The sequence below is a fragment of the Eleutherodactylus coqui genome, chromosome 8 (genome assembly GCF_035609145.1).
Source record: "Eleutherodactylus coqui strain aEleCoq1 chromosome 8, aEleCoq1.hap1, whole genome shotgun sequence".
Classification (NCBI taxonomy): domain Eukaryota; kingdom Metazoa; phylum Chordata; class Amphibia; order Anura; family Eleutherodactylidae; genus Eleutherodactylus; species Eleutherodactylus coqui.
The window spans coordinates 98250202-98276936 of record NC_089844.1 but is presented as its reverse complement, the minus strand read 5'-3'; the positions used below and the strand labels follow the sequence as shown (position 1 = coordinate 98276936).

General features: G+C 42.1%; 1 protein-coding gene across 2 annotated transcripts in view; it reads left to right on the top strand.

The window, feature by feature from the left end:
• PLEKHM3 (pleckstrin homology domain containing M3) overlaps positions 1–26498 on the top strand; it is a 180317-nt gene extending 153819 nt beyond the window's left edge. For both annotated transcript variants that reach the window (XM_066576110.1, XM_066576111.1), the window contains exon 8: positions 25498–26498. In XM_066576110.1, coding sequence (XP_066432207.1) covers positions 25498–25675 — 178 coding nt within the window. In that variant the 3' untranslated portion in view covers positions 25676–26498. The remainder of the gene's footprint in view (positions 1–25497) is intronic.
• Positions 26499–26735: the final 237 nt, after the last annotated feature.

Genomic DNA, 26735 nt, shown 5'->3' with positions numbered 1-26735 from the left:
TTCTACTTACCAGTACCTCGTTTCGTGAACTTTTAAAATTTCTTCTTTAAAGATGGCCGCCGGTCCTTTCCCAATGATGCACCGCGGTTTTCTCCCATGGTGCACCGTGGGTCTTCTCCCATGGTGCACCGTGGATGTCTTGCATTCCACTGCCGATTACAGCCACCTAATTGGCTGATCGGCACAACGTGACGGGGCGGAGGTACGATGACGACGCGCAGACCAGCTCTCCGGTGCGAGCACACAGCAGAAGACTGGACTGCGCAAGCGTGTCTAAAGAAGCAAGAAGACACTGAAATTAGACGAATCCATGGAGACGGGAACGCCAGCAACGGAGTGGGTAAGTGAATAACTTCTGTATGGCTCATATTTAATGCACGATGTATATTACAAAGTGCATTAATATGGCCATACAGAAGTGTATAGACCCACTTGCTTTCGCAGGACAACCCCTTTAACATCAAAAGCCTGGCAGGAACAGCCCTGTTGGAATATGATCAGAGTCACTATTAGGGGAATAGAGTGATCAGTTGTACTACCTGCCCTGAAACCTATTATAATATCCAGGACAGAGCATTGGTCCGCATATTTGACACTATATACTGCACACCTTCAATACTAAAAATGAGGGCATCTACATAAACATGCTCCACTCTTGGTATATCCAGCTTTGTTAGATACACCTTCAGACCTTTCAAAAGTACGCAGATATTGTCAACTGGATAATTATAAATCAGTGGCTATAAATTAATATTTATATTCAATTTATCTGTTACTATATCTGCTCATTGGCCCAAATTTCTCTGAAATTATCATAAACATAATCTGGTGCTATATCAGACCAGATACGTATATTTGTTGTTTCTCTGTGTTTTGTTTCTTTATGTAGTGGGTCCCTTGAGGATTATTTTAATATTTATATCAATAAAAGTTACATTTTAATTTCAGGTCCCTTACAGTGATCAATACTTAATTGGAACCTTTTTGTCACAGTGACTCCATATTATGCAGATAAAGGATCATTACCATCTTTTTAAGGGATGGCATATCGCTAGGGTATGCTATGACTTTATAATGAATAGGGGTCGGACTTCAAAGTTTTCCCTGCAAAAAAAACATGCAACACAGTCCTTTCACTTGGAAAACAGTGAAGGGGATGGAGTACCAAACTTGCCCTGCGGCCCCTTCATATTTGGGAACATATCGGTGCTAGGGTATGTCTCAGGTGGTTCAGTGATCGTATATAAGCCAGGTACCCAGCTTTCCCATTCATGTGAAGGCTTTTTAGTCTAAAGGGAGGGGTCTATAGAGCTGGATGCCCATCTGTTAATGTTCGCCTTAACGTGGCGGATGGGCCTAATGGATTTGATCAAATGGTGCACCAAGAACCTTGCATTTTTATGCGGTTAGGCTATAATTGTAATACTTTCTATGCAGGAGTAGAAAAGTGGTATCAAGTCCGTCACTTCTCTATGGAAGAAAACTTTTTATGGTATTTGTGACTGTACAAGAGATCCATAAGGAAAGAGGATTACTTATTAGGCCCACCCAGACATTTTTTTATTTTATTTTATTTTTTTTTAGGGGGGATTGGGATGGATATAGCATTTCATTATAATTCTTCCCCCTGGAACTACGTTTACCTTGGTGCATATTGTATTGCTGTTCATCTTTACATTCAGATTTAAAAGAGTTAAATTTCTGTATCATTTTCCAAAGCAGGAATAACTTCCAACAACTAATAGAATTTACTTGATTATGAATACTGCTTTTAAACTAAGCCTTACCCATCTGTTCTACCTTATGATTACAAATGTCAGGCTGTAATGTAAACCCGATATACAACTGCTCTATAAAAAGACTGATAGAAAGGTTGCACATGCACAGCTGAGCATCTGTTATTGTTCCACGCACATATAATAATTGTAAATGGAAGATTACTATACTTCTAGCTCTCACTTTATCCAAACACTTCGACGGAGCATATGAAAAGTACAGCCGTGAGCTCAGCATGGTGAATGTAACAAGTGGGTGCAACAGCTATTAATACCCAAATCTGCTCAACTACAGAAATGCTCTTACCAGCAGCAAACCGGCCGGTTCCAAAATTCTTAGAACCTAATAATGGGAAAACTTTTCTCATATTCAGAAAGGTATCGTTTATGAGCCTTGTTATCCAGAGCTGGTGCTATAAATGGCAAACTAACCTTCGATGAATACAGGAAAACTATTGTCCAAATGGTCATCCAATGGAGCGAATGCAAGCGACAATTGTTCAGTGTAAACATGGCCCTAAACTGGGTGACAAATGAAAACTTGTTCACAAGTTGCTTAATTTCAACTTCCCTAAAGTCACTGGTTGATTAACAAGTGGGTATCATCTGGTGTAAACAGCCAATCGTTGTCTTCTAGCAACCAGCCAATAATTTAGCAGGGAGGAGTGCGCTTGTTCTGTGTGCGGCTCCCAATGAACACTAATTGACCCATGCCCTTTTTTTGAAAATTTTGCCCTCCCACTTAATGATCATTGGTTCCTGAAAACGCATAAATACGTGCAAGTCCATGTGATTACCTTCTATAACGGCCAGAGTCAGCAGTCCATGTGACTACCTTCTATAAGGCTCCATGTGACTACCTTCTATAAGGCCAGAGTCTGCAGTCCATGGGATTACCTTCTATAACGGCCAGAGTCTGCAGTCCATGTGATTACCTTCTATAACGGCCAGAGTCGGCAGTCCATGGGATTACCTTCTATAACGGCCAGAATCGGCAGTCCATGGGATTACCTTCTATAACGGCCAGAGTCGGCAGTCCATGGGATTACCTTCTATAACGGCCAGAGTCGGCAGTCCATGGGATTACCTTCTATAACGGCCAGAGTCGGCAGTCCATGGGATTACCTTCTATAACGGCCAGAGTCGGCAGTCCATGGGATTACCTTCTATAACGGCCAGAGTCGGCAGTCCATGGGATTACCTTCTATAACGGCCAGAGTCGGCAGTCCATGGGATTACCTTCTATAGCGGCCAGAGTCGGCAGTCCATGGGATTACCTTCTATAGCGGCCAGAGTCGGCAGTCCATGGGATTACCTTCTATAGCGGCCAGAGTCGGCAGTCCATGGGATTACCTTCTATAGCGGCCAGAGTCAGCAGTCCATGGGATTACCTTCTATAGCGGCCAGAGTCGGCAGTCCATGGGATTACCTTCTACAGCGGCCAGAGTCGGCAGTCCATGGGATTACCTTCTACAGCGGCCAGAGTCGGCAGTCCATGGGATTACCTTCTATAGCGGCCAGAGTCGGCAGTCCATGGGATTACCTTCTATAACGGCCAGAGTCGGCAGTCCATGGGATTACCTTCTATAGCGGCCAGAGTCGGCAGTCCATGGGATTACCTTCTATAGCGGCCAGAGTCGGCAGTCCATGGGATTACCTTCTATAGCGGCCAGAGTCGGCAGTCCATGGGATTACCTTCTATGGGGGCCAGAGTTGGCAGTTCATGGGATTACCTTCTATAAGGCCAAGCCTGCAGAAAAAAAAAACGCTGCGAATTTCGCAGTAAAAAAAAACTGTAGTGGGTAGTCACCCTTAGGTGTCAGTTTTACATATGGTGGTCACCTTGCTAGAGAAAGCAATACATCTCTGCCTACAAGACGATTCTTCCTGTGTAAGAAATCATGTTGCAACCTGTCCATCATTCACACAGAACTAAGCAGAATAGCAGGAATGTCCTGATAGGGAAGTTCAGGAGAGCAAAAACAGGGTTGCTGGGATTAGAACGAATTAAAAGTTGAATGTTTCAAAGATTAATTGGCTTCACCATAAGTAAGAACGTGGGATTCTAAGTGATAACTGCAAGAAACTTAGTTGGACGCCGCTATCTGGATATCATATCATGTGGGAGTTGGAATTCCTGCCCTCTCTAGTATGTTTTTATGCCCCTGTTGATCGCAGCGATTAGCAACATGTGAGAAACTGACAGAAAATTATTATGGTGACGTAACTTCTTATGTTAAGGGGGCTATACCTCATTTTGCATATCGTGATAAGAGGTTTCATTAAATGTGTTAAACTCCAGGCTCTGATATGTTTCGGCTATTTAAACCTATTTGTTGTCACTTGGGTGGAGTTTTATAGCTATACCTGCTGATCTGCAGCCTTGTGAGATATATCCGTTTTTTTGCCAATGGTAAATTTCTGTATTTTTGCAAGGTTGTCTTCATTAATCATACACCCTTTTTCCCTCTTGATATGGGTGCCAGGATGGTGTATATCTGATTATCTTTAATTATATGTATTGTAGGTCTTTAACCAATTAATAACATAAAGTACATGCTTTTATGGCATCATTGTTGCAATGATACTGTTTGGGTAGTCCCGTAACTCGTATTCTTGTTGCAATACTATAAACCCAGTGGGGGGCCTTGAGTGTTGGATACAAAATGATTAGCACGAATTCCTATGATCTGCAGTGGTGTTATTCCATCCATTGAATTTCCATGTTTCTACAAACCCTTCTGTCATTGATTTATAATGAAGGATGTAGCTTTTTTGGGAGTTCCCATTATAGAAGTGATAGGCAGTCTTGTAACAGGTAAACACTGAAGTTCATTCAACTTCTTAAACAATTTCTGCACGCATGAATTATCTTAGTTGTCAGTAGAAGCCACGTGCCTTTTAGTTCCTTCTTGGAGTCTGGTTATACAGATGGCCTTTGTCTCCTAATAAATATGATTATTACTGTTACTTCTGTCTGTTGATTTGCCCAATGTCAGCCTTGTCTCTCAGTAATGGTTATTTTTTCCATTACTGAGACTTAGCCACTTTTAATATACATAAAAGTGGAGCTCTGTTGTACAGGGTTACGGTTATCATTAGAGAATGAAAGGGTGGAACTTATCCAATGAATCCCTCAGGCACATAGTGATTATAGGATGCCTGGATACAGACGATTGAACGCTCTAGCAGACACTGGTAAGATTTTATGGGGCACAGTTATCTAAGACCGGCAGTTTATTCAACGGTTTTAGAAAAATGTCTCTAGAGTAATATACGCCAAATGCGTTAGGAGACACAAGTCTCTTAATACATTTGACGCATTCTAGGGTGCCACGTGACGCCTCCTGAAACCTGTTGTAGATTTCAATAGTTTCTGTCATAAACCATAGTGAATTAAATGGGCCACAAGTGGCCTCACTCCTTCCTGTTAAGCTCTTCCTACTTCTTGCAAAAGTGACAAGTGCTTCAGAAAATTCCTACAAGTTGTAAATTTTGTACAAGTATGACTTGCAGAAAACTCTTGGCATATTCTGGCATAACTGCTTTTATGAATTTCCGACTTTATTTCTGCTCTAGGTGCTGATATGCATTGAATAATAACATGAACATTAAAGGGCTCTATTGACACTGGAGCTGACCATAAACATTTCAGATGGCTGAAAATGACAACTTAGACCATTTTCTAATGACTTCTGATGCCTTTTTATAATGAACAAATATGGCAGATATCAACTGAAGGCAAATTGGAAAAGTTGATCTGCCATGTTGGATTTTTTTAGATGTTCAAAAGGTACTGTAGGTGAAAAGTTATTTATGCCAAGTGAAAGATTGGCATCCCATCAGTGGGAGTCCAGACTAGGCCACAAGTCATGGCAGGGATGGATAGGGAATATTTTGCTTCATAGCGACCAAGACATTTTGTCTTAGGACTGGAGGGGGGGACTAATATTTCCTGTTGCTCTCCCTTAGTGCCGTTGTCCCCCAGATCCGCCAGTTGTCAGGGCGCCTCTTCTGTCTTCAAAGATGGGCGCCACACATTTCTAACTTCAGGATACACACTGCGCATTGGTAGAGCACTGGAAGTCTAAATTACTACATGCTGTTCTGGATGGCCAGCACAGCATGAAGTACCTCAGTGTATTAGTGTATCTTGACTCCACCGGAAGCTAGGGGTGTGACAGGAAGAACGCTCCTGTCACACCTCCAGCTCCAAATAGGGTCAAGACTGTAAGGTCGTGGAAGCTGTGAAACAGCATTTGTGTGAGCCGTAAGCAATGGAAGTGAGCAGGTGTGCTTACCGGCCATAGCCCGTGTACTTAGCTGTGTACTCAGTTGTGGCCTCCGAACTGTATGCACTGTCGGCAGGAGCGATCAGAGGCAGTGCAGCGCGACGCTGCTGTGTCCCTGCTGCGCTCCTGCTGTGCCTGCAGAGAGACCCCCCCCCCTCACCCCACACCGCTGTGTCCTCCCTGCAGCCGAACGCGGGAGGGGGGAGTGCCTTCTGCAGCACTTCTGGCCACTGTACCGTCTGTATTGCCGACCCTGCTCTGCTCTTTTACACAGAGTGGGGTTGTGTATTCTAAGCCGATGGCCGGGAACGGGCTTTCATGTGCAGCAATGCGCACGGACCCCGCTCTGCTTTTCAACACAGAGCGGAGTGCTTTGTTCTGAACTAGTGGTGGGGAACAGCCTTTCAGGTGGCCCAATGCGCATCTGCTGCGGGGTACATTAATTTTAAAAAGCTGCAGGCCCACTTGCAAGCTAAGCTGTTCCATGTACAGCTTCAAGTTTGTGGGCTGCCAGGACCTGCAGGCAAGGATGCAGCTCAGCCAATTAGGTAGAGGGGGCATTACCCCCTGTCAATCTTGACTCCACCAGGACTACCTCAGACTACCAGTGCACCAGGTAATAAGAGTAGCAGTGCTGCCATCATGGAAGACCGAAAAGGAGCCCCATAATGGGTAGATCCAGGGGACAATGGCACAAAGAACTGTAGGTAATATTACTTCCTCCTGGCCCTGAACAAACTTTGTCCAAGGGATTGTAGGGTCACTTTACCGAATGGCATTGTCATCCAAAAGGACAAACTTCACAGACTAACCATTAATGAGAAGTTGTTCAGAAAGTGGTTATCTGACATCCCTAATTCATAGTCCGCTCTATCTTTACTGTTAGATCCCACCACTTCTGCTGAGATTTGCTGGTAATCCTACAGTTTCTGTAGGCTGTTCACTTTCGAAGAATAGGGATGGAAGTGTAGCTCCTCGTTCAGATTATTTTAGAGAAGTAATATGTTGATGGCAAAGTCCAGGGTAAAACAGGATTAGAAGAAAAGAGTCTTATCCCCCCCCCCCCCCCCCCTCCCCCAGGAAACACACCACTATCCACAGACTGGCTCCAATATTGCAGCACTGCCTTTTTTAGTTGAATGAGGATGAGTTTCAAAACCAAACAAAAGCTAAGGACAAGAATGGCCATTTTTTACATAATACAATGCCTTTAAAACCAAAACACATTTGGTCTTATTTTAATATATTGTGTCCAGTAACACATGGTATATATTCTTTTTAATATAATTTTTTCTTTTATAATATCACTAGCTTATATGACCGGCAGTGCCCAAGTTGCTTTGCTGCCATTGAGGCACTAGTTCTGTCTTTCTATTTTTTTAAATTGAGGTCTGATACTGTTGCGAGATTTCTGCAGTCCTTGATACATCGTCTGTTTCTCTTTTTGAATTTGAGCCTCATGCGGTTTCATGGTCTTTGCATCCCTTGTTATAGTGGCTCCGTCCTGCAATACTTGAGGTTGGGCCTTGCACTGTTCTGGGGTTTCTGACGCTATTAAAGGGGTTGTCCTGCGCCGAAACGGGTTTTTTTTTTTTTCAACCCCCCCCCCCCCCGTTCGGCGCGAGACAACCCCGTTGCAGGGACATAAAAAAAAAACCGCTCAGCGCTTACCTTAATCCCCGCGCTCCGGTGACTTCTATACTTACCGGTGTAGATGGCCGCCGGGATCCTCTTCCTCCGTGGACCGCAGCTCTTCTGTGCGGTCCATTGCCGATTCCAGCCTCCTGATTGGCTGGAATCGGCACGTGACGGGGCGGAGCTACACGGAGCCCCATAGAGAACAGGAGAAGACCTGGACTGCGCAAGCGCGTCTAATTTGGCCATTAGGCCATTTTAGACGGCAAAAATTAGACGGCAACCATGGAGACGAGGACGCCAGCAGCGGAGCAGGTAAGTGAAAAACTTTTTATAACTTCTGTATGCCTCATAATTAATGCACAATGTACATTACAAAGTGCATTATTATGGCCATACAGAAGTGTATAGACCCACTTGCTGCCGGGGGACAACCCCTTTAATGGACTGGCTCTTTCCCTCTCTTTTTGGGCCTGCTATAAAATAAAAGATTAGATAATGTTCAACTCTCTATGGACCCCCAAAGAGGAGCTGAGTGGCACATACTATCCCGGTGCCAACTTTCAGGTAGATGGCCAGGCGAAAGCACGTGACCGCTGTGGCCAATCATGCCCCCAAACTCCTCGCATCATGGTGCCCAGGAGATGAGCTCTGATGCTAGAAGCGTCGCCGGTGACTGCAGCCTCTGATTTGCCGCTAAGGCAGTCCAAGAAGAGGTCATTAGTATCTATTTTTTTATTTTATAATGGGCCGAGCTGCTGGAAAAGTTTTTAAAGTAATGATAAAACCCCTTTAAGCTACCTTAGTAAAATGAAAGCTGTGCTATGATTGGTTGCTATGACTATAAACAGTTGAACCTCCCCATCAGTATTTTAAGATGGATCATAAATAGAGATGAGCGAGCCTACTCGGCCACGCCCCTTTTTCGCCCGAGTGCCGCGATTTTCGAGTACTTCCGTACTCGGGTGAAAAGATTTGGGGGGCACCGTGGGTGAGTGGGGGGTTGCAGCGGGGAGTGGGGGGAAGAGGGAGAGAGAGAGGGCTCCCCCCTGTTCCCCGCTGCTACCCCCCGCTCTGCCACGCCTTCCCCCGCCCCCCGAATCTTTTCACCCGAGTACGGAAGTACTCGAAAATCACGGTGCTCGATCGAGTAATTACTCGAAACGAGTATATTCGCTCATCTCTAATCATAAATAGTTTGTATACTAAGTTTGGTTAAGATCTATCAAGGCATGTAGGAGCCTATGAAGAACAAACAATCTAATTTTCACTCTTTATAAGTATATATAATATAGATTGTTGTACAACTCACATGTTTACAATAATTTCATATATTAGCAGCGGAATATGTATTATGAATTGTTCAGTATTACTAGCTAATTTTGTTGGTTGAGGTCCTAAGCTCTACTTCCACTGAAAGTCAATATTTCGGCTCCAATGAGCCCCTTAAATTCCAGTTCTGAACTCATACAAGCTGAAACACTGAATCCAGAGATGTGACTGCTATACTTATACTTCCTTGGTGTCTGCTATCAAGGCCACACCAATGTAGTCTGTCATCTGCTTGCAACATATGTGTATTCTGCATTGAAACCTGTGAAGGATTGTGTCCCGATGTCTTATTGGTCCACAGCTATTCCTAGTGCTCTCATCAGTGCAAAAAAGTCCATATCAACTTTCTTATACAGAAATGCTCTTGACTAAAGTAAACGCACAGGTCTGTTTCATTAACTACATTTCTGCTTTGTCTCAGCTGCCCAGATGAACAGAAGAATACCACAAAGGGTGACATTTTTTCCTGAAAAGTCCACCCCCGCCCCTGAGTTAATACAAAGATTTCTAGGCCGGCCAAGAATATAATATTTGTTCTGCGCTGACAGCAGATGTGGTCTGAAGACACATTACAAGTTGAAGACCCATCCAAACAATATTATAGGGTGTTCCAGAGAATGTTAAACCTGCTCTGCAGCTTAGAAAAAGCTAGTGCATTTCAGGCATGTGGTCCCCTGTCCACCCAGCACACAAAATAATGACTAGTAACAGTATATATCTGCTACACATGCCCCAGGCGTATGCTCCTGTGTTTCTGTACAGTTGCATACTCTCAATGGTTGCTTTATTAGAGACACCTGCATTTTGGAGTTTCACTGTATTAGACATGCACATCATAAAATCAATTGAGCAAGTTTTCCAGGGATCAGCTTCCATGTAAATCCACATCAGAATGGGATAATCGAGCAATCAGAGTGACTTTGAATGAGGCCTGGTCATCAATGCTAGGCTAGCTGGGGCCTGTGTTTCAAAGTTTGCAAACCCTGTGGGGTTTTCTCATGCAGCGGTGTCAGGAGTATACTGAAAATGTGGTGTGATGGAGGAAAAACATCCAGCGAAAGGGGATCCTCTGGATGTAAATAACCCATCAATGAAAGGAGTCAGAGGAGGATGTCAAAATTTGTTCTGATGAACAGTTCACAGGCAGATTGCACCTGAATACAATGTTGGTGCTTCAAGTAATGTGTTCAAGCACACAACCCATCGTTCCTTACCACCGATAGGCTAGAACTGCAGACGACCAGTGGGCAATGGAACATGAAAAATTGGATCATTGAGTATTGGAAAAACCGCCAGGGCAGATGAATACAGACTTCTGTTGCACCATGCTGATGGGACGGTCAGAATTTGGCACAAGTAATAGAAATCAATGAATCCCTTCTGTCCGATATCAGCAGTGAAGTAATGGTGTAGGGAAATGGTTTTTCTTGGCACACCATGTCCTCTGATACCTGTGGATGGACTCCACAAGAAATTCTTGCAGTTCTTAATGCCAAAGGAGATCCAATGTGCTAGATCACAAGTGTCTCTGATAAAGTGGCTATTCTGTGTATGTCTGTTATTTTACTCCAATTTTATTTTAAAAAATTAAGTTTTTTTCTGTGGAATACTCTTGTATTGAAAAGCTAAGCCAACTATGTTGTTCAGTACTGTAAAAGTATAAAGCCTAAACCTTTTAGCATAAGTTTGATTAATCAAGTGTGTGGTCATGTCATCATATGTCAGGAAGTGTTCCCAATGTATACGCTCAATACCTTAATTATATGCAGTTTGAAGAAGCTTCTTTCTACTTGCTTGTATTGACTTTTCTTATTCATATCACATCAGTTTGAAGTGCTTGAAAACACTTATTAAATCAGCTCTTCTTTAATGCAGAGTGAGGAAAGAACTGTGACTACTTTTTGGTGAGCTCTGCATCCAAGCAGCCCAAGTTTAACATTAGGTCACGACGCTACATTATGTATATTTCTAGCAAAAAAAAGTGCCGCTATGATCTTATAAAAGCTTATTTTGCTACTAAAATGTTTACCAGCCCATTTGTTCCATCTAGATCAGGGGTGTCAAACTCATTTTCACCGAGGGCCGCATCAGGCTTATGGTGACCTTCAAAGGGCCGATTGTAATTGTAGGACAGTATAGTAAGGGCTCGTTCACACAAGCGTATTTGCATACATAATATGCAGTGAATAGAAGCCATTGATGTCAATGAGCTCATTCATATGATGTATATTTTCACACAGCATGACCTATTTTGTTATATACTACGCACCCCAATAGGCCATTGAAGTGAATGGGCCGTGCAAATACGTGGTGAATGCGCAGGAAACCTATGTTTTCACTGCATATTTGCACACCATCTCAGTGGGCCCATCTGCGTTCTTTTTTGCATATCCAAATACGCAGGCATAAGCAATTTTTCGATAGTGCAAACACACAGCGTATTTGTGCAACCAAAATACGATTACGCCCGTGTGAACGAGCTCTAATAGTGACCCTGATAGTAGCCCCAGTAAAAATAGTGGCCCTGATAGTGGCCCCAGTAAAAATAACGACCCCCACAGTGGCCCAATTTAGTAATATTAACCTCCTCAGTAGTAATAACTCCATAGCAACATTAACCGCCCCTCGGTAATTATAAGCCCCCCTCAGTTATAATAATAAGCCCCCCCTCAGTAATAGTAATAAGCCCCCTGAGTAATAATAAGCCCCCCCCTCAGTAATAATGGTCCCCCCCCCCAACCCATATACTTACCTCCTCCTTGCTGTCAGCGCCGCTCCCCCTCTGCTCGCTCTGAACCCGGATGCACACTGACATGAGTGTGTAGCCCGGCACACTTCCTCCCCGAGTCCACTCATGCGGAAATGAAGAGCAAGAGACTCAGGGGAGGAGGATCCCGGCTGCACACTGACAAGATCAGCGCTAACAGCAAGATTACCAGCGGGGAGCTGCGGCAACCTAGCTGTTAATCGCTGCAGTGGTGAGCGGCGTTGGCACACCGCGGGCCACATAACATGAGGCAGCGGTCCTTGTGTTTGACACGTGATCTAGTGCATCAATATCTTTCTTGAAATGTCAGGAGAGGACTTTGTATGCCTGAATATGAAATAGTAACTGCACAACACAGATCCATACTACAGCTGGGTTCATGAGGCCTTTATTTCTCTATTCTGTAGATATAATTTTACGTGGTAAACTTTGTTAAGGTAAAAATTCTCAAAAATGGTCTCTTCAATATAGAAGTGGATGGAAGACTGTAGAAAACGCAAAAAACTTTCCAACATGCCATGCTTGTGCCTGTTTTGGTCACATTATGGCTCTGTTCGCTATTAGAGGGATCCGCTCTGCTTTCTCATTTTTCTTGGGATTTGCTCCCTAAATGAAGATTTACTAAATTGCTCATCAGCAATTTAATGTTATAGCAGCACAAAATGTGGCATTCACCAGGAACGCAGACATGGATTCTCCCCGGATGTAAATGGAACTTTTTCATAGATAAACAGTCGTATCCTTAGGCATCAACTAATGTCTTCAGATTTTTGTCTCTGATGTCCAACAAGTAGAAGGTCAACTCAAGGTTGGGCACATGTTGTGCAAATATCATTTTCCCTAATTTATGCCAGTTATTCAACAGATGAAAATGCTGTTTGTAGTTTCAATTTATTAATTGAAAGGGTTGCAGAAAAAGTTGGTGCTATACAAGCGCCACCAGGCTGGCTACTCATTTTACCGACCTCGTAAGGATGGAAGGCTGAGTCAACCTTGAGCCAGCTATCTGAACCATGCAGGGATTGAACTCGCAACCTTCAGGTTATGAGCAAGAGCTTAGGACTGCATTTCTGCTGCCTTAGCATTCTGCGTCACACAAGGCAAACAAGTGGCCAGGAGCCATATCTGCTGTTCTTCATATTGTGAGAGATGGTCCAGGCCCAGATGGTGCATTTTTCTTTTCTTGGTTGGATAGCAGGCGATGAGTTTAGGAATAAATGGAATAGTCTATTACCTGGCCACTTGTTTGCAGTGCATTTATTTGTGTCAGACCTTAAGCAAACAAAATACCTAGCTCATGCACTCACCTGGGGCTCAGTACACACCTGACATACCCCTGTGCTCACTTAATCAGAACGACACATTCCTTTGTTACTAAATGGTTCCAAACCAAACAGAATCAGCACAGCTAATTAGCAGCTTTTAAAAACCCCTTCTTCGTTATCCTGTCACATCCTGCCCAGCTATAAAACAAGTAAATGAGCTTGCTATAAATGCCAGTCAGATACCTGTAAAAGATTACTTTACCTAATCATGGGAGGAGCAAGCGGGTGGACGAATGCCAAGGAATTTTGAAATACAAGAACTCCACTGAAGACGTGAGCCATAAATCACACACAACTTTTATTATTCACTTGAGGTGCTTCATATTCATCATGGCTGCAGTTTAGGTGCTATACAAGAAGGAATGGCTGAATGCTCTCCACATTCATTAATCTATGTCAATATCTCGCTGCACTCTTAAAATAAGTCACCACTCCTAGTAATGGTATGCTCTAGCACAGGCAAACAAACCCCTAATTGGTTATGGCCAGGGCTACTCGCAAATTCACGGCACGTTATATTCACACGCACAACATTTTTGCAGAAATTGCTGAAACTGAACTTCACTGCCATTCATCTGGATGGGGTTGTTTTAGCGGTAACCACATATATTTCTTCTAGCCCCTTTCACATAAATGGAACAGTCACAGTAATTTTGATCTGCTGCTTGTGAATTCAGCCTAAAGAACCTTTTACATGGCCCTTTGATCAGGCAAGAATATTCCTAACGTGTTTCCCCAAAAGTGAGACCTAACCCGATAATAAGCCCTACCCTGATTTTTGGGGGTGGTAGGGTTTTAAATATAAGCCCTACCATGAAAATACGCCCTAGCCACATTATGTGACAAAAGAGCAATACTTGCCTTACCAATAAATGAATGGCTGTGATTGGTTTATCGAGCGCCGGCTCTGATTGGCTGAGCCACGGCACTTGAGAACTAATCAGAGCAATTGCATCTTGGAGGCGGGTTTTTAAACCCCATTACCAGCAAGCGATGTTCTGTCGACGCTGAGAACTGCACGGAAGCTTGCCCGGAATGCAGAGTCCAGCGCAAGGGACCCAGACGGCGCTGCTAGGTAAGTATAAAACATCCCCCGAAAATGAGACCCTGTGTTGGGGCAAACATTAATAAAAGACAGGGTCTTATTTTCAGGGAAGCACAGTAGAAGTATTCTTGTATCCTAATCATTGAGCTATATGAAGGTGCAAATGCTCTTTCATGGGGTGATTGCATCTTTTACGTGGAAGAAAAATACACATCTCCAAATGTGAACGGAGGAAGTACTGCCGACAATGATGAAGCTCTATGGGGCAAATGATTATACGAACAATAGTTTGTTCCTCAATAGTCTGAATTGGCCCGTGTGAAGACACAATCTGTGTTTCCCTGAAAATAAGACACTGTCTTATATTAATTTTTGCCCCTAAAGAGGCACAGTGTACTATTTTCAGGAGTGTCTTAATACTCACTTAGCAGGCGGTGTTCAGGTCCTTCGCCTGGTCTCGGGCATTGCTGCAGGCTTCCGTGTAGTCCTGAATGCCGACAGAGCAGTTCTTCCTGGGAGTGAGGCTTGAATACCTTGCCTCCAGCAAGCTATTGCTCTGATTGGTTCATCGAGCGCCGTGTCAGCGAATCAGAGTCGGCACTCTTAACCCCTGATCCTAGTCCCCCATGTCCCCCACCTCCCCTCACCTTCCCCACCCCCCCTCCATGCCCATACCATGTGTCAATTCAAAAAACGGAGTACTCGCGTTATGGAATGCAACTGCCTTAATTAATATGTTTGAGTTGATACACGAAATACTGTATGGCCCTGCGTGGTCAGACTGCACTTGATCATTACTGACACTGTTACTTTTTCAATAAAAAGAAATTGTTTAAAAAAAAGAAAAGAGCCGGCGCTCAATGAACCAATCACAGCCATTCATTGAATTACATAATTGAATGGCTGTAATTGGTTATTTGAGTGCCGTCTCTTTTTGGCTGAGGCAGCACTCAATGAACCAATTGGAGCAATCACTTGATGGAGGCAGGGTATTCAAACCCCGCTACCAGGAAGCTTGCAGCAGCGCTGCAGCACAGAGCAAGGGACCAGGACGCAGCCTACTTGGTGAGTATTGCTTTTTTTCATGTAGTGTAGCTAGGGCTTATTTTTGGGGGGAGGGCTTATATTTCAAGCCTCGCCTTCCCCACACACACACAAAAAATTAAGATGAGGGAGGCGCTGCGCTGGGGAGGGCTTTATGGATGAAGGTAGTGCATTTGAATTGAATAAATGTCAAGGTATGTTTTCATGGCGGATTCCGCTGCTCAGAATACACCTGTAAAACCGTAGCAGAAATTTACGGCTACTCTGTTACTTTTTTTTGCTGTGGATCAGCATGCTGATTTGCCCCATCAACGGGTGCAGAATTTCCGTATCTGGATCTGTAAGAACAAGCAACATGTCACTTTTTCTGCTGAAATGTGTCAGAATTTCCACACACGGATTTTGGCTATTGACAGGGCATGCGGATCCGCTGGAAAAACTGCTGCAGAATAGCCGCAATTTTACAGTTGGAATCGTGTTAGCATACCCTGACACTACACCTACATGTAGAAGAATTTCTGCTATAGAAAATCTGCTATAAATTGGGGTGCAGATCTGTGTCAAAATCCGCACAAGTGACATAATTTGGGTGCAGATTTTGATGTTGATATCGCCCTCTTATTTGAAGAGGTGAAATGCAACCTGAAAATCTACAGCATAAATTGACCTTTGCGAATTAAAAATTTCTTAAAGGGGTATTCCAGTCTTTAAAAATTGATGACCTATCCCCTAGACCCCAGTACATCAGCGGACCCCCATAAAATATCTACTTATAACCTATGCAGGGGATACGTAATCAGTTAAAAAAGACTGGACTACCCTTTTAATCTCATCCAAATTGCGTCTATTGTAAGATGCCATCTATTTTTCGTAATCATTTCCACTGCATAAAATCTGCCATAACGAGAGCATGCTTTATGTTAAAAATGCCAATGACCTCAAAAACCAAAAAGCTATGGCCCGTCTCACACAACTGTATTTGAATTGTGGAATCCGTGATCGTCGCCCATGCAGATGATCCGCGGTATATCGCACACATGAAAAACTAGAACATTCGCATATCTGCTCAGAGGAGCAGACAGCGATTGCGATATCTGCAAGTGGAAATAAAATCCCAGCATTTTCTATTTCTGTGCAGTGTCTGCACAGACAGTTTCCATTGAAGTCAATGGAAGCCGTCCGACCCGCAGCCCATCCGCAATTGACATTGCGGATATCTGCATCATTGCCTAGCGACGGCATGGAAAAAACAAAGATTAAAAAAAATAAATCTGTACTGCGCATGACTGACGGCGAGCGTCCGCGGTCATCCACAATACAGAAAGGCAAAGGTACGCAGGGTCGCTGGCCGGAAACCGAGACAGATTTCACTGCGGGCTCCCACATGCAGAATCCAACCCGGTGCTGTGAGACCGGCCTATGTTTGTTGACTTAGCTATATTTTACTATAGACTTTAACGCCTGGCTGGTGCATTTTTGGGTAAAGACAAGCTGAAACTTTCATCAAAGATCTGTATTATAAACCACTCGAATACAAGCGGGACTTGAAGTTCTTAGGCCACTGATCAAAAGTCTGAAAAAGAAAGGCATTTTATTAAAAAATGTAATTGAAATATGATCTGCTTTTCGGAGGAAATGTAATGGTAATCAGTTGGTTTGGACCTTGCAGGTAGTAGTAGAGTCCTCAGTCATTTATTGTCTTGTAAACACAGTAAACCCACATACCATTCTATTCCCTTTATTGGTGTAGTTACTGTGTAACTTATATTGTATACATGGCCTGAACTGATCTGTAATCTGTTCGGCCTCCAGGGAACATTTCCACGTACTTGATAACATTTTTACTCCAGGTTAGAAGTTTATTGCGTAGACTTTAGTCCTGTCATTTTTTTCTGATTACAGCAAAAGAATAGCTGATACTGATATTTATTGTTACCATTCTCAATCTAAATGGGAAGTTTATAATTAACATCATCCTTCAGATTGGAAAAAGTGTGGTTAATTTTAGACAAGTTTACACTTGCAGGGCATCTTATCTAAACAGATTGGAGAACTGATGACAAACTGAAATCTGTTTATTCAAATGCTGTCCATTGACTTCAATGGTAAAATAGACATGAAAAAACTAAGGGATCAGTTATGACAACAGAGTTTTAGATTTACATAATAATCTTTATTTATATAGCGCCAACATATTCCGTAGCACTTGCAAAACGGGGAACAGAAACAAAACTGCAGTTACAATTTGTCAGGGAAAGAGAGGACACCCTGGCAGATCACGTCACTATCGACGATTTTTTTTTTTATGGATCGACTACTCCGAGCGCTCTTGCCGCTATGACCATTTGTGGCAGCAGGGCCTCGATCAATCACTGTAGCAGGGTTGTAAGCCTTGAGTCATTAGAATACACGTGGATTCGTACCCAGCTTTCCCAGGCTTCTGCACTCATGCAGAACGAAAGCTCAAATCACCCCTTGGTCGGTGTAAAGTCTTCAGCACTACAATACACACTCTCTGTCACCACCAGCTTTTATCACAGGGAAGCTGGAACCCGGACTAGGAATTATGGACACAATCTTCGGAGTTATGGTTAGTTTTAAAATAAACAAAGTTCGACTAATAAATTGCAAATTTATTCAAAAAAAATTAGCAGTGCCAAATATCTATATGTATACAAAAATACACAACAGGCAGTATTTATCATATCATATTCTAAGGCCTTAAAGGCTATGGACATATGTGGCGGTATTTTTTTTTTACATAAAGGGAACCTGTCACCAGGTTCATGTTGCCCAGACCATGAGCAGCATGAACCATGGAACATGTATGTACACTGTGCCCATGCATGTCTTATTCTGAAATGGTGCAACGTTTCATCATATGTATAATATGTATACTTTGAAGTTTGGCTCAGAAGGCTGTTTAGAGTGACATAGGCAGGTTCGCGCTGGCCCTACACACAAGCGAGGAGAGAGCTGTCACTCTTGAAGATTTGGGTGGGGACAGGCTAACACGGTGCCATCCCAAATCAAATGTCAAAGTATGTTTATTCTGAAACACTGCAGCTTAAGACATACACAAGCTCCGTGTATATTCATCTCCTAGGTTCCTACTACCTGTTGTTCAGACAGTGTGAACCTGGTGACTTGTTCCCTTCAAATGCATGTATTTTGGCCTAAAAATAATTTTTTGCTCTACAGTTTAATTTAAAACTTTTCACAGTTTGACTTTTACAGCTTCTATATATCACAGTAAATTGCACTCTGCAAAATGATGTTCAGTAGCAGATCCGTCAGCGAGCTCATCTAACCGCTCAGTGTCCAGCCATCCCCCTCTTCTCCTAACAAATGTATAGGCTGATTAGGCACATAGTCCTCAGAATCATACAGCCATAAGCAGATAGTGATATTGGTCTGCATTATGGACCAGTATTGCAGTCCACATAAAGCACAGTATTCTCCTGCAGACCAATGTTTCTAGGGTAGAGTACTTGCAATAATATGGCATGCATTGTGCCATGCTACCATTTTTTTTAATACTATGGGTGCTATATTACGGATCTGTGTGATATAACTCTCAAACGAGCTCTTAGATCCTATAATAAATAGGAGCTGTCACCAGGTCCATCATTCTACCTTCAAAAGACAAGTAACGGAATTGTGGACTTGGCTTTAAGCTGTACAGTTCTGCTTGGCCACATCGCATAATCTGAATTCTAATCATGAAACTGATGCCTTTAGGATGCACACAGACAATAACAGTTTTTGAAAAGTAACCTTGTTTATACAGGATGAAGTTAAAAGGACTGATCCAGCACTACATCTCAATAGAAGTGTGCTATATTGAAATAGCAATAGCATACCTGAATAGGAAGGCATTGATGCGCTACATGATTGTATGGTGCACGGCCCCTGGGGGGTCCCAGAACTTGCCATGACTGATTGTACAGGAAGCGCACTCAAAGTGGCCTCCTTCTGCTACAATAGTGGCAGATCATCCAAGAATTTATCCATCGTCGTCGGCAGGAGATTGAGTTACCGATCCACGTTGACAGTCCCTGGAATGAACAGAGGTCCAATGACTGCACCATGTATGTATCGTAGCAGAAGGAGGCCACTTTGAGTATACTTTCTCTACTTCAGTCATAGCAGCGGGCCTACGGCACTTAGAGAGACATGGAAAGCGGATTTCTGCTACTCACGTGCCACTATTAAACTTTGCAATTGGGTTTTTCTCTCTATCTCTTGAGCGCTGCAGAATAAGTTGGCGCTATACAAATAAAGATTATTACAGGGGCCAAAAGACAAAATTAAAATCCATGTTCCGTGGCTCCCCCGTGTGCCATACCATTGTGTAGTGCATCCATGCTTTGCTACTCAAGTATGCTACTGTTAGTACAAAATAAGACACTAGTATTGAGATATAGCGCTGGATCCATGTTTTTGACTACTCTGTCCGTAGATTCACATAGGGGCATTAGTTCAGTGTCTGTAATTCAAAAGCGACGCATCCGTGCTTTTTCTAAGCTGGAGGAGCTTCTACAGGTTAGGGCTCGTCATATCAGCGTTTTTGATTTCCCTTCCGCTGTTCATCAGAGGAGTAGTAAAACAGGAAAAACTGTTCTGTTTCACTTCCCATTGATTTCAGTGGGATTCTTTGAGCTTCATTTATTCTCAGTTTGGTTCTGTTCCATCTACTTTTTTTTTGTTTTTCTACAGTAAAACCTAGTTCAGACGGCAGCACTTTTTTTCTACTAAAAGATGGAAAGCATTATAGTCAATGAGTGACGGGACTGAACAGAAAGGTTTCTGTTTAGTTCCAACTCTATTGTCCATTTAACGGATCCATTTTTAAATGAGCATGCACATCCAAAAGACAAAATAAGATCCATTAAAAACAAATGGAAATGGAATGAAACAAAAGCAAACCTAATAGAAATGATGACTTTTTTGACAGTTCGTTCTGATGGATCTGTTAAAAACAATGGAGACTATGGTTTCCCTTTGGTTCTATTTTAATTCCATTTTGCTATCCGTTTCATTTAAAAAATAATGGATCCATTAAAAATGGAAAGCAGAGCGCTGAGTTCAAACGAGCCCTAATTGTGCGTATGAGATTAAAAGTGTAAGGGTCCTTTTACATGCAATGATTGTCAGATGCTTAAGCGCCCAACAGTCTTCCCAATGATAATCACTCCTGTACTTGCACACAGGAGCAATAACACTGGACAACAAAAATGCACTTTGAAATTTTTTCCTTTCTCAAAATAGTTGAAATACCCTAATTTTGGGTCGAGAAACACGAATATGACTTTAGATTTTGTTTATTAGCTTTGTTTTTTAAGATATAGTAAAGTCAAATCAAAATACTAAAAATAAGCTTTGAAGTTCTTTCTTTTCTCAAAATAACTAAACTACCTTAATTTTGGGTCGAGGAAAATGAATGTGACGTTATATTTTGTTTAGTAGGCCTAACTCTGGTTTTATAGATACACTGACTTCAAATAAAAGGGCTTAATCGCGTGAACAGATTCTCTTTGCTAGTTGCTTGGACTTCTTTTCTGGGGGGTCTCTTGTCACCGTCCAACAGTAGTCCGCAAGCAGAAAAGCTTCCATTTTCCCTGATACATTCATTCCATTTGTGATATATCCTGATGGAATGGCTCTCCATGTTCGTCACTCACGGCGCCACAGTTGTCAGGGAAGAAGTCCAGGTGAGAATGTAGGAAATGGATTTTGAGTGACATGCTGCAATCTAATCGATGGTACTTTTCTAGAAGTTTATTCACAAACTCAACGTAGTTGTCAACTCTTCGATTTCCCAGGAAGCCATGCACAACATCTTTAAATGCCTCCCATGCTGCTTTCCTATGATCCTGAAGAACTTGCTCAAAGTTTTTATCTTTAAGAAGATTCTAAGATTTCTCAGATTTAAACATTACGGTATCTGATTTACATTTTAGTTATTCAACTATTTTACTATATATACTTTTGTTTATCTAATGATTTCACTCCTCTAACCTTGTGGAACTGAATGAATAAAGGTACATATATTTAACCTAAATGGGCTACATCTCAGAGCCGAGAGCTAACTCAAAGTTTTCAATGTCACTGTTGACAAGTGTTATCGCTCCTGTACTTGCACACAGGAGCAATAATCATTCATTGAATGGAGGTGGAGCAGACCAGAGATCTCTTCACAGTAAACAGGCAATCATTCATGGATAAGCGACTGCCTGTTTATACAGACAGATCGACATTTGATTTTTTTTTTGCCTGTAAAAGGGCCCTAAGGCCCGGCACATTGTGGTGTTACAGATCCATGCTGTATTGATTGGTGAGTCACACTGATGCATTTATATGCAAAATTGCAATTTCTTTTTCTTCTATTTTTTTTACTAGAAAGATAATCATCATGATAAGCCCTTGCCTGCCCTGCTCTAAGTTAATAAGTGTCAAGATTAATGACTTATGTGCCTTGTCTGGGTGTCTTTTATTTAGCAATTGCTCACCTTTATCTTTCATTCTCTTTCTTGGGTAGAGACCTTTGGATAGACGCAGCAGGTGCATCTAGACAGCCCAGCCATTTTATTAGGAGTCAGTTACACTAAAGCTTGCTGATAAGAGGTATGGGTGAGCAGAGGTATCGGCCAAGTAGGAGGGTGTGTCAGAAAGAGAACACAGTGCTAATTCTACTATCACAGTAATTAGTCACTCCACCTTCACATATTCCTGCACAGCTGCATTCATATCACCACAAATCACTGGTGTGACAGAGTAGGATGATAACGGATTGACTGATGCCAATTTAACACTGTATGTTCGCTCGTTACTCCATACTCATTAGTTATTCTGCTCAACTATCTGTTTGTCAAGAAATCTCAAACTAGCACTCAGAGTCTGGAAAAATGGCTTTAGATTCATTAGTTACCAGAATAATTTTCTTCTGATCTATCCAAGCTCTGCAGCTACCAACCTTTAAATGGTGCCTTGCTTTAATGCCCAGGCAGCCAGTGATGATCTATCCTTAGGATAGGTCATCAATAGTTGGTGGAGGGCCACCTTCTGGGCAGCTGTCAATATGGATAGGTGATCAATAGTAAAAGTCCCACATAACCCCTTTAATTGGTAACTACCATCAAATATGGACGTGGCCTTTTTCTTCTTTTTCGTTCTCGAATTTTCCTCCTGACTTTGAAAGATCAGAACTCTTTTATTTATCAGTCAACATAGATTTCAGGGGGCTTTCTTTTTTTTTTTTTGCAGGGTCAGTTGTATTTTTCAATGGTACTGTTTAATCTTCTCTTGGCCTAAACCTGTGAAGTTTTAAAGGGATGCTTTGTAACAAAAATCACATTCATATTATGAACCTTTCATTTATCTTTGATCTCAGATTATGTCTGTGTTTTGACTTTTGCCTCGCTAGTTCTATTTCAGCAAATTATTTCCTAATCCCAATCTGTTAGGAGTAATACAACAGATTGAAGACTGTTCGTGTTCTATTACACCCGGCCAAGTAAATTTGTGTCTATTTACTGTCCATTAGACCCCTGTTCCAACATGAGCCAACATCTATTTACTTTCCATTACATAAAGTAGAGCCAATTAACAGCTATTTGCTATCCGTCATCCGTAGTAGGCCAATTTCATGTGTATTTGTTCTGCTTTATACACCATGAGCAATTTGACATTCCATTAGCACAGGCAGCATTTAGGTCACTTGCTGAATGTGCTGAATATAAAAAGGTCCACTTTTGTTTTTGATCAGAAAGCCATTGTATGTTGCTGTGTGTTTGTACATTTAGCGTAATACCAATCATTAAGCATTAAATTATAGAGGTGCAACCATTTTACAAATCCTATTTTGTTTTCATTTGATCAGCAATGTGGCACTATGCAATGAAAAATATGCAGATGTTTTGTATAAAAAGTCACAAAACTATCGACACTTCTGTTCCGCTTCGCCGTAATAATTTTGGGGTCTGTCTGGTTCCATTATAGTGTCCACTATTTTACCAGAAAAAAAGAGCACTGCATGGCTGTGTTATTTTTTGGGGGAAATATGACAGAATCTATAGACCCACAATAGAGCTTCTAGCACAAAAAGTCTTAGTTTTGAGAATCTGCACTCCTTTTTAAAAAGAAATGGCCACAAAATTGCATAAACACAGCATAGAAGGCTAAAGCGACTTCCCGGGCGAAAACTAAAAATTAATTTATGTATGGGCACTCCCTTCAGAGGTGCTCAGCCAATCACAGGCAACTCTCACTGAATGAATGACAGGCGAGAGCTGCCTGTGATTGGCTGAGCGCCTCAGCCAATCACAAGCAGCTCTTTCAGCAGGTGGGGATTTAAAATCCCCGCCTGCTGAAAGAACTGCATTGCAGAGCCGTGGACAGCGCAGAGAGGACGCGGCTGAGTCCCGGCATCTGAAGGAAGGTGAGTATGTGTTTTTTTTATTATTTTTAACACTACTTTGCCTTGTTTTTCAGGGAAGGGCTTATATGTAAAGCCCTTCCCTAAAAAACAATTATGGGGTGCCGGCAGCTGGATCCACTACCGCAGCTGTCATCTGTGACAGCAGCGGTAGGGAATTCTTAATCCCCGTAGGGATTTAGAATTCCTTTGCCACATCTGTCACAGATGTGACAGGTGCAGCAAGGAATTCTTTATTACTGTGGGGATGAAGAAAACATCTTCCGCATGTGGCAGATGTGTTCTTCGTCCCCGGGGGGGAGACACAACAGCGGCGGACAGGTAAGTGTGTGTGTGTGTGTGTGTGTGTGTATAATATATATATATATATATATATATATATATATATATATATATATATATATATATATATATATATATATATATATATATATATACTCTTTAGGGAAGAGCTTATATTTAAAGCTCTTCTATGAAAAACAATTATTGGGGTACCCTGATTCACAGGTCCTTCCCTATACTTCTAAATTCACTTACTGTTGATTTTGCACCACATTTCCTGACATTGCTTCTGATCTTTCCCCCAATTTATTTCAGATTGTGCCCTCTTGTTCTAGTGTTTAGATATCTTAATTAAATTGCTTCCCTCCTGAACCTTATTAATTCCTTTAACATAAGAGGGGATACCCAAAAGAAGCAGAAGTCTTCTTCTGGTGGGCAGGGCGTTACTAGTACAGGCTTCTGTTGCTCAGTGAATCTCTGCGGAACTGTTCTTTTAGGGAAGGTTGCATTCAGCATCTAGATGTGTTTCATAATGGAAGAACCAGTCACCTGTTTGCTCACACAGCACACTGAGTGTTAAGAAATTTTTGGCAAAAAAAAGCATGACACCCTTGCCTCACCCTCTGTATTTACCTGATCTCACTCCATGTGACTTTCTCTTTTACAAGTGCTTTGAGCAGTGAAAAAGGAAACAAAATTTCACAGCCGCACGTTGTTCGTATGAATCAGTCCTCACAAAAGTGGCGAAAAACTCAACAGCTTGCTGGGGGAAAAAAAGTGGCTGCTGAACGAAACCTTCCTCAACAACATCAGCTTATACCATCTCAGAAGGGTCCCGCAGACATTCACCTAGCAATAGAAGCCTGTAGAAGTAACGCCCCGCCCACGATAGGAGGATTCCTGTTTCTTTTGGCTATCCCCTCGTATATAAAGGTTTAGCTCAAGTCACCCCTCCCCCTTTTTCTGTTGTCTCTTAAGTATTTGTTGATAAGTTTTCTGCTTAAGACCTTCTACCACTTTTTTTGGACATGTTCTACTCCATCAATGTCTTTCTGTAGATGAGGTCTTCAGAGCTGAACACAGTATTCCAGATGTGGTCTCATCTATACAGTGGGATCACAATCTCCCTCTTTCTAATGGTTTTACCTCTAGCTCTGCAGCTGAGGATCCTGCTTGCTTTCCCTACTGCCTGGCCGCACTATTTTGAATCAGGCAGAAATTTGTACCCCTACGCCCTTCTCCTCTGAAGTCCTGGATAACAGAAAACTGCAAATACAATACTTGGACCGAGGATCCCTTCTCCTAAATGTAAAATAATGCACTTGCGAATAGTTGAAATCCTGTTTCTCTTATTTTGACAATATATCCAGTAAAGCTAAATCATTTACCATGCTGCAGACACCACCAGGAAAACCAACCCTATTACACACTTTTATGTCAGCAGCAAACAGGCAAAGTTGATCTACCAAGTCATGGACTACAGAACCTTGTGGTCACCACTGGTAACTTTTCTCTACTCAGAGCGCACATCATTAACAACAACACTCTTATGTTTTATTGTAGGTGCGAAAACTGTGGAGCCGTCTTCCACAGTGACTGCAAAGTGAAAACCGTCCCATGCCCTCGTTGCGTGCGTAAGGAGTTGCAGAAGAAGCAGAAGTCCTTTTGGAAAAGGCTGAATGTGGATGACAGCTGGGACGAGTCCTATAGTATGTTTGAGCTGTCCTACCAGGGTACATGACCACAGACTGAATAAAGCTACAAACCATTGCTCTCGCTTTCTCTCCCTGGTTGCTGCCGAAATACTGTAAGCCAGTGTCCCTATCAGAAATCCTATATGAAGTGATAAGTTGGTACCTACTAACATTTCATAGAAGTCTTCAACTAACTAATGTAATAGCATTGTCATTATTCTAGTGTCGTTAGCTGCCTACTTTATAGCACCTTAACTAAAGACATCCCAATTCTACTGCATGCCTTATGTATAAATTATAAACGGCAGTGGGAATTATTTATAAGAAGGTTTACTGACTTGTTTGTGACCACTTTTTTAAAACACAAAAGCCCTGATATGTCTACATATAGCATGCAAAAGCTTTGTGTTTCAGGAGGCCTCCAATGACACACCCCGGCTTCTGTAAGGACTAGACCCAAGCCCCTTGTGCACGTGCAGTAAACCTTATAACAGCCTCAGGTTGTCTGGACCAGTTGTCCGTTGACAGACCCATCTGTAGATTGCCATCTTAGTATGAAAACTGATTTAAAGTAAGTGCAATGCCATAAAAAGTACTCATTGTAACTACCGTCATTGTTGAGAAACCACTTACCTGCTGAAAATAATCCGAAAACCTCTTTAGGGAACTTCTTATTTATTGTAAGACACCATTATTGGACGATTGTATTTATTTATTGTTCTTATAGCATAAAGTGCAAATATGGGCTTTCGCGCTGCTGCATATCCCATAATGCTAAACCGGCTATTGGATTGCTCATTCCTGCTCTGTATTCCTCAAACCTGCATAAAAAAAAAAGACTTCAATAAAAAAAATAAGTACAGCTACAAACCAGTTTCGATGATTGCTCATTCTAAGGCTAGTACAAGGTTGAGAGGACAAGCTATATTACACTTAAAACAAAAATGTACTTTATTTATGTCACTGTACCTGCACTCCTCTTCAATCAAACTGATGAAAGGGTTGTTCAAGACCTCGCGGTCAGTAGGATGTGGTAGATAAAATTCAATAACATAGCATAGAGATTACATCCGACACATTAACACAACACAGTAACGATGTTTAATG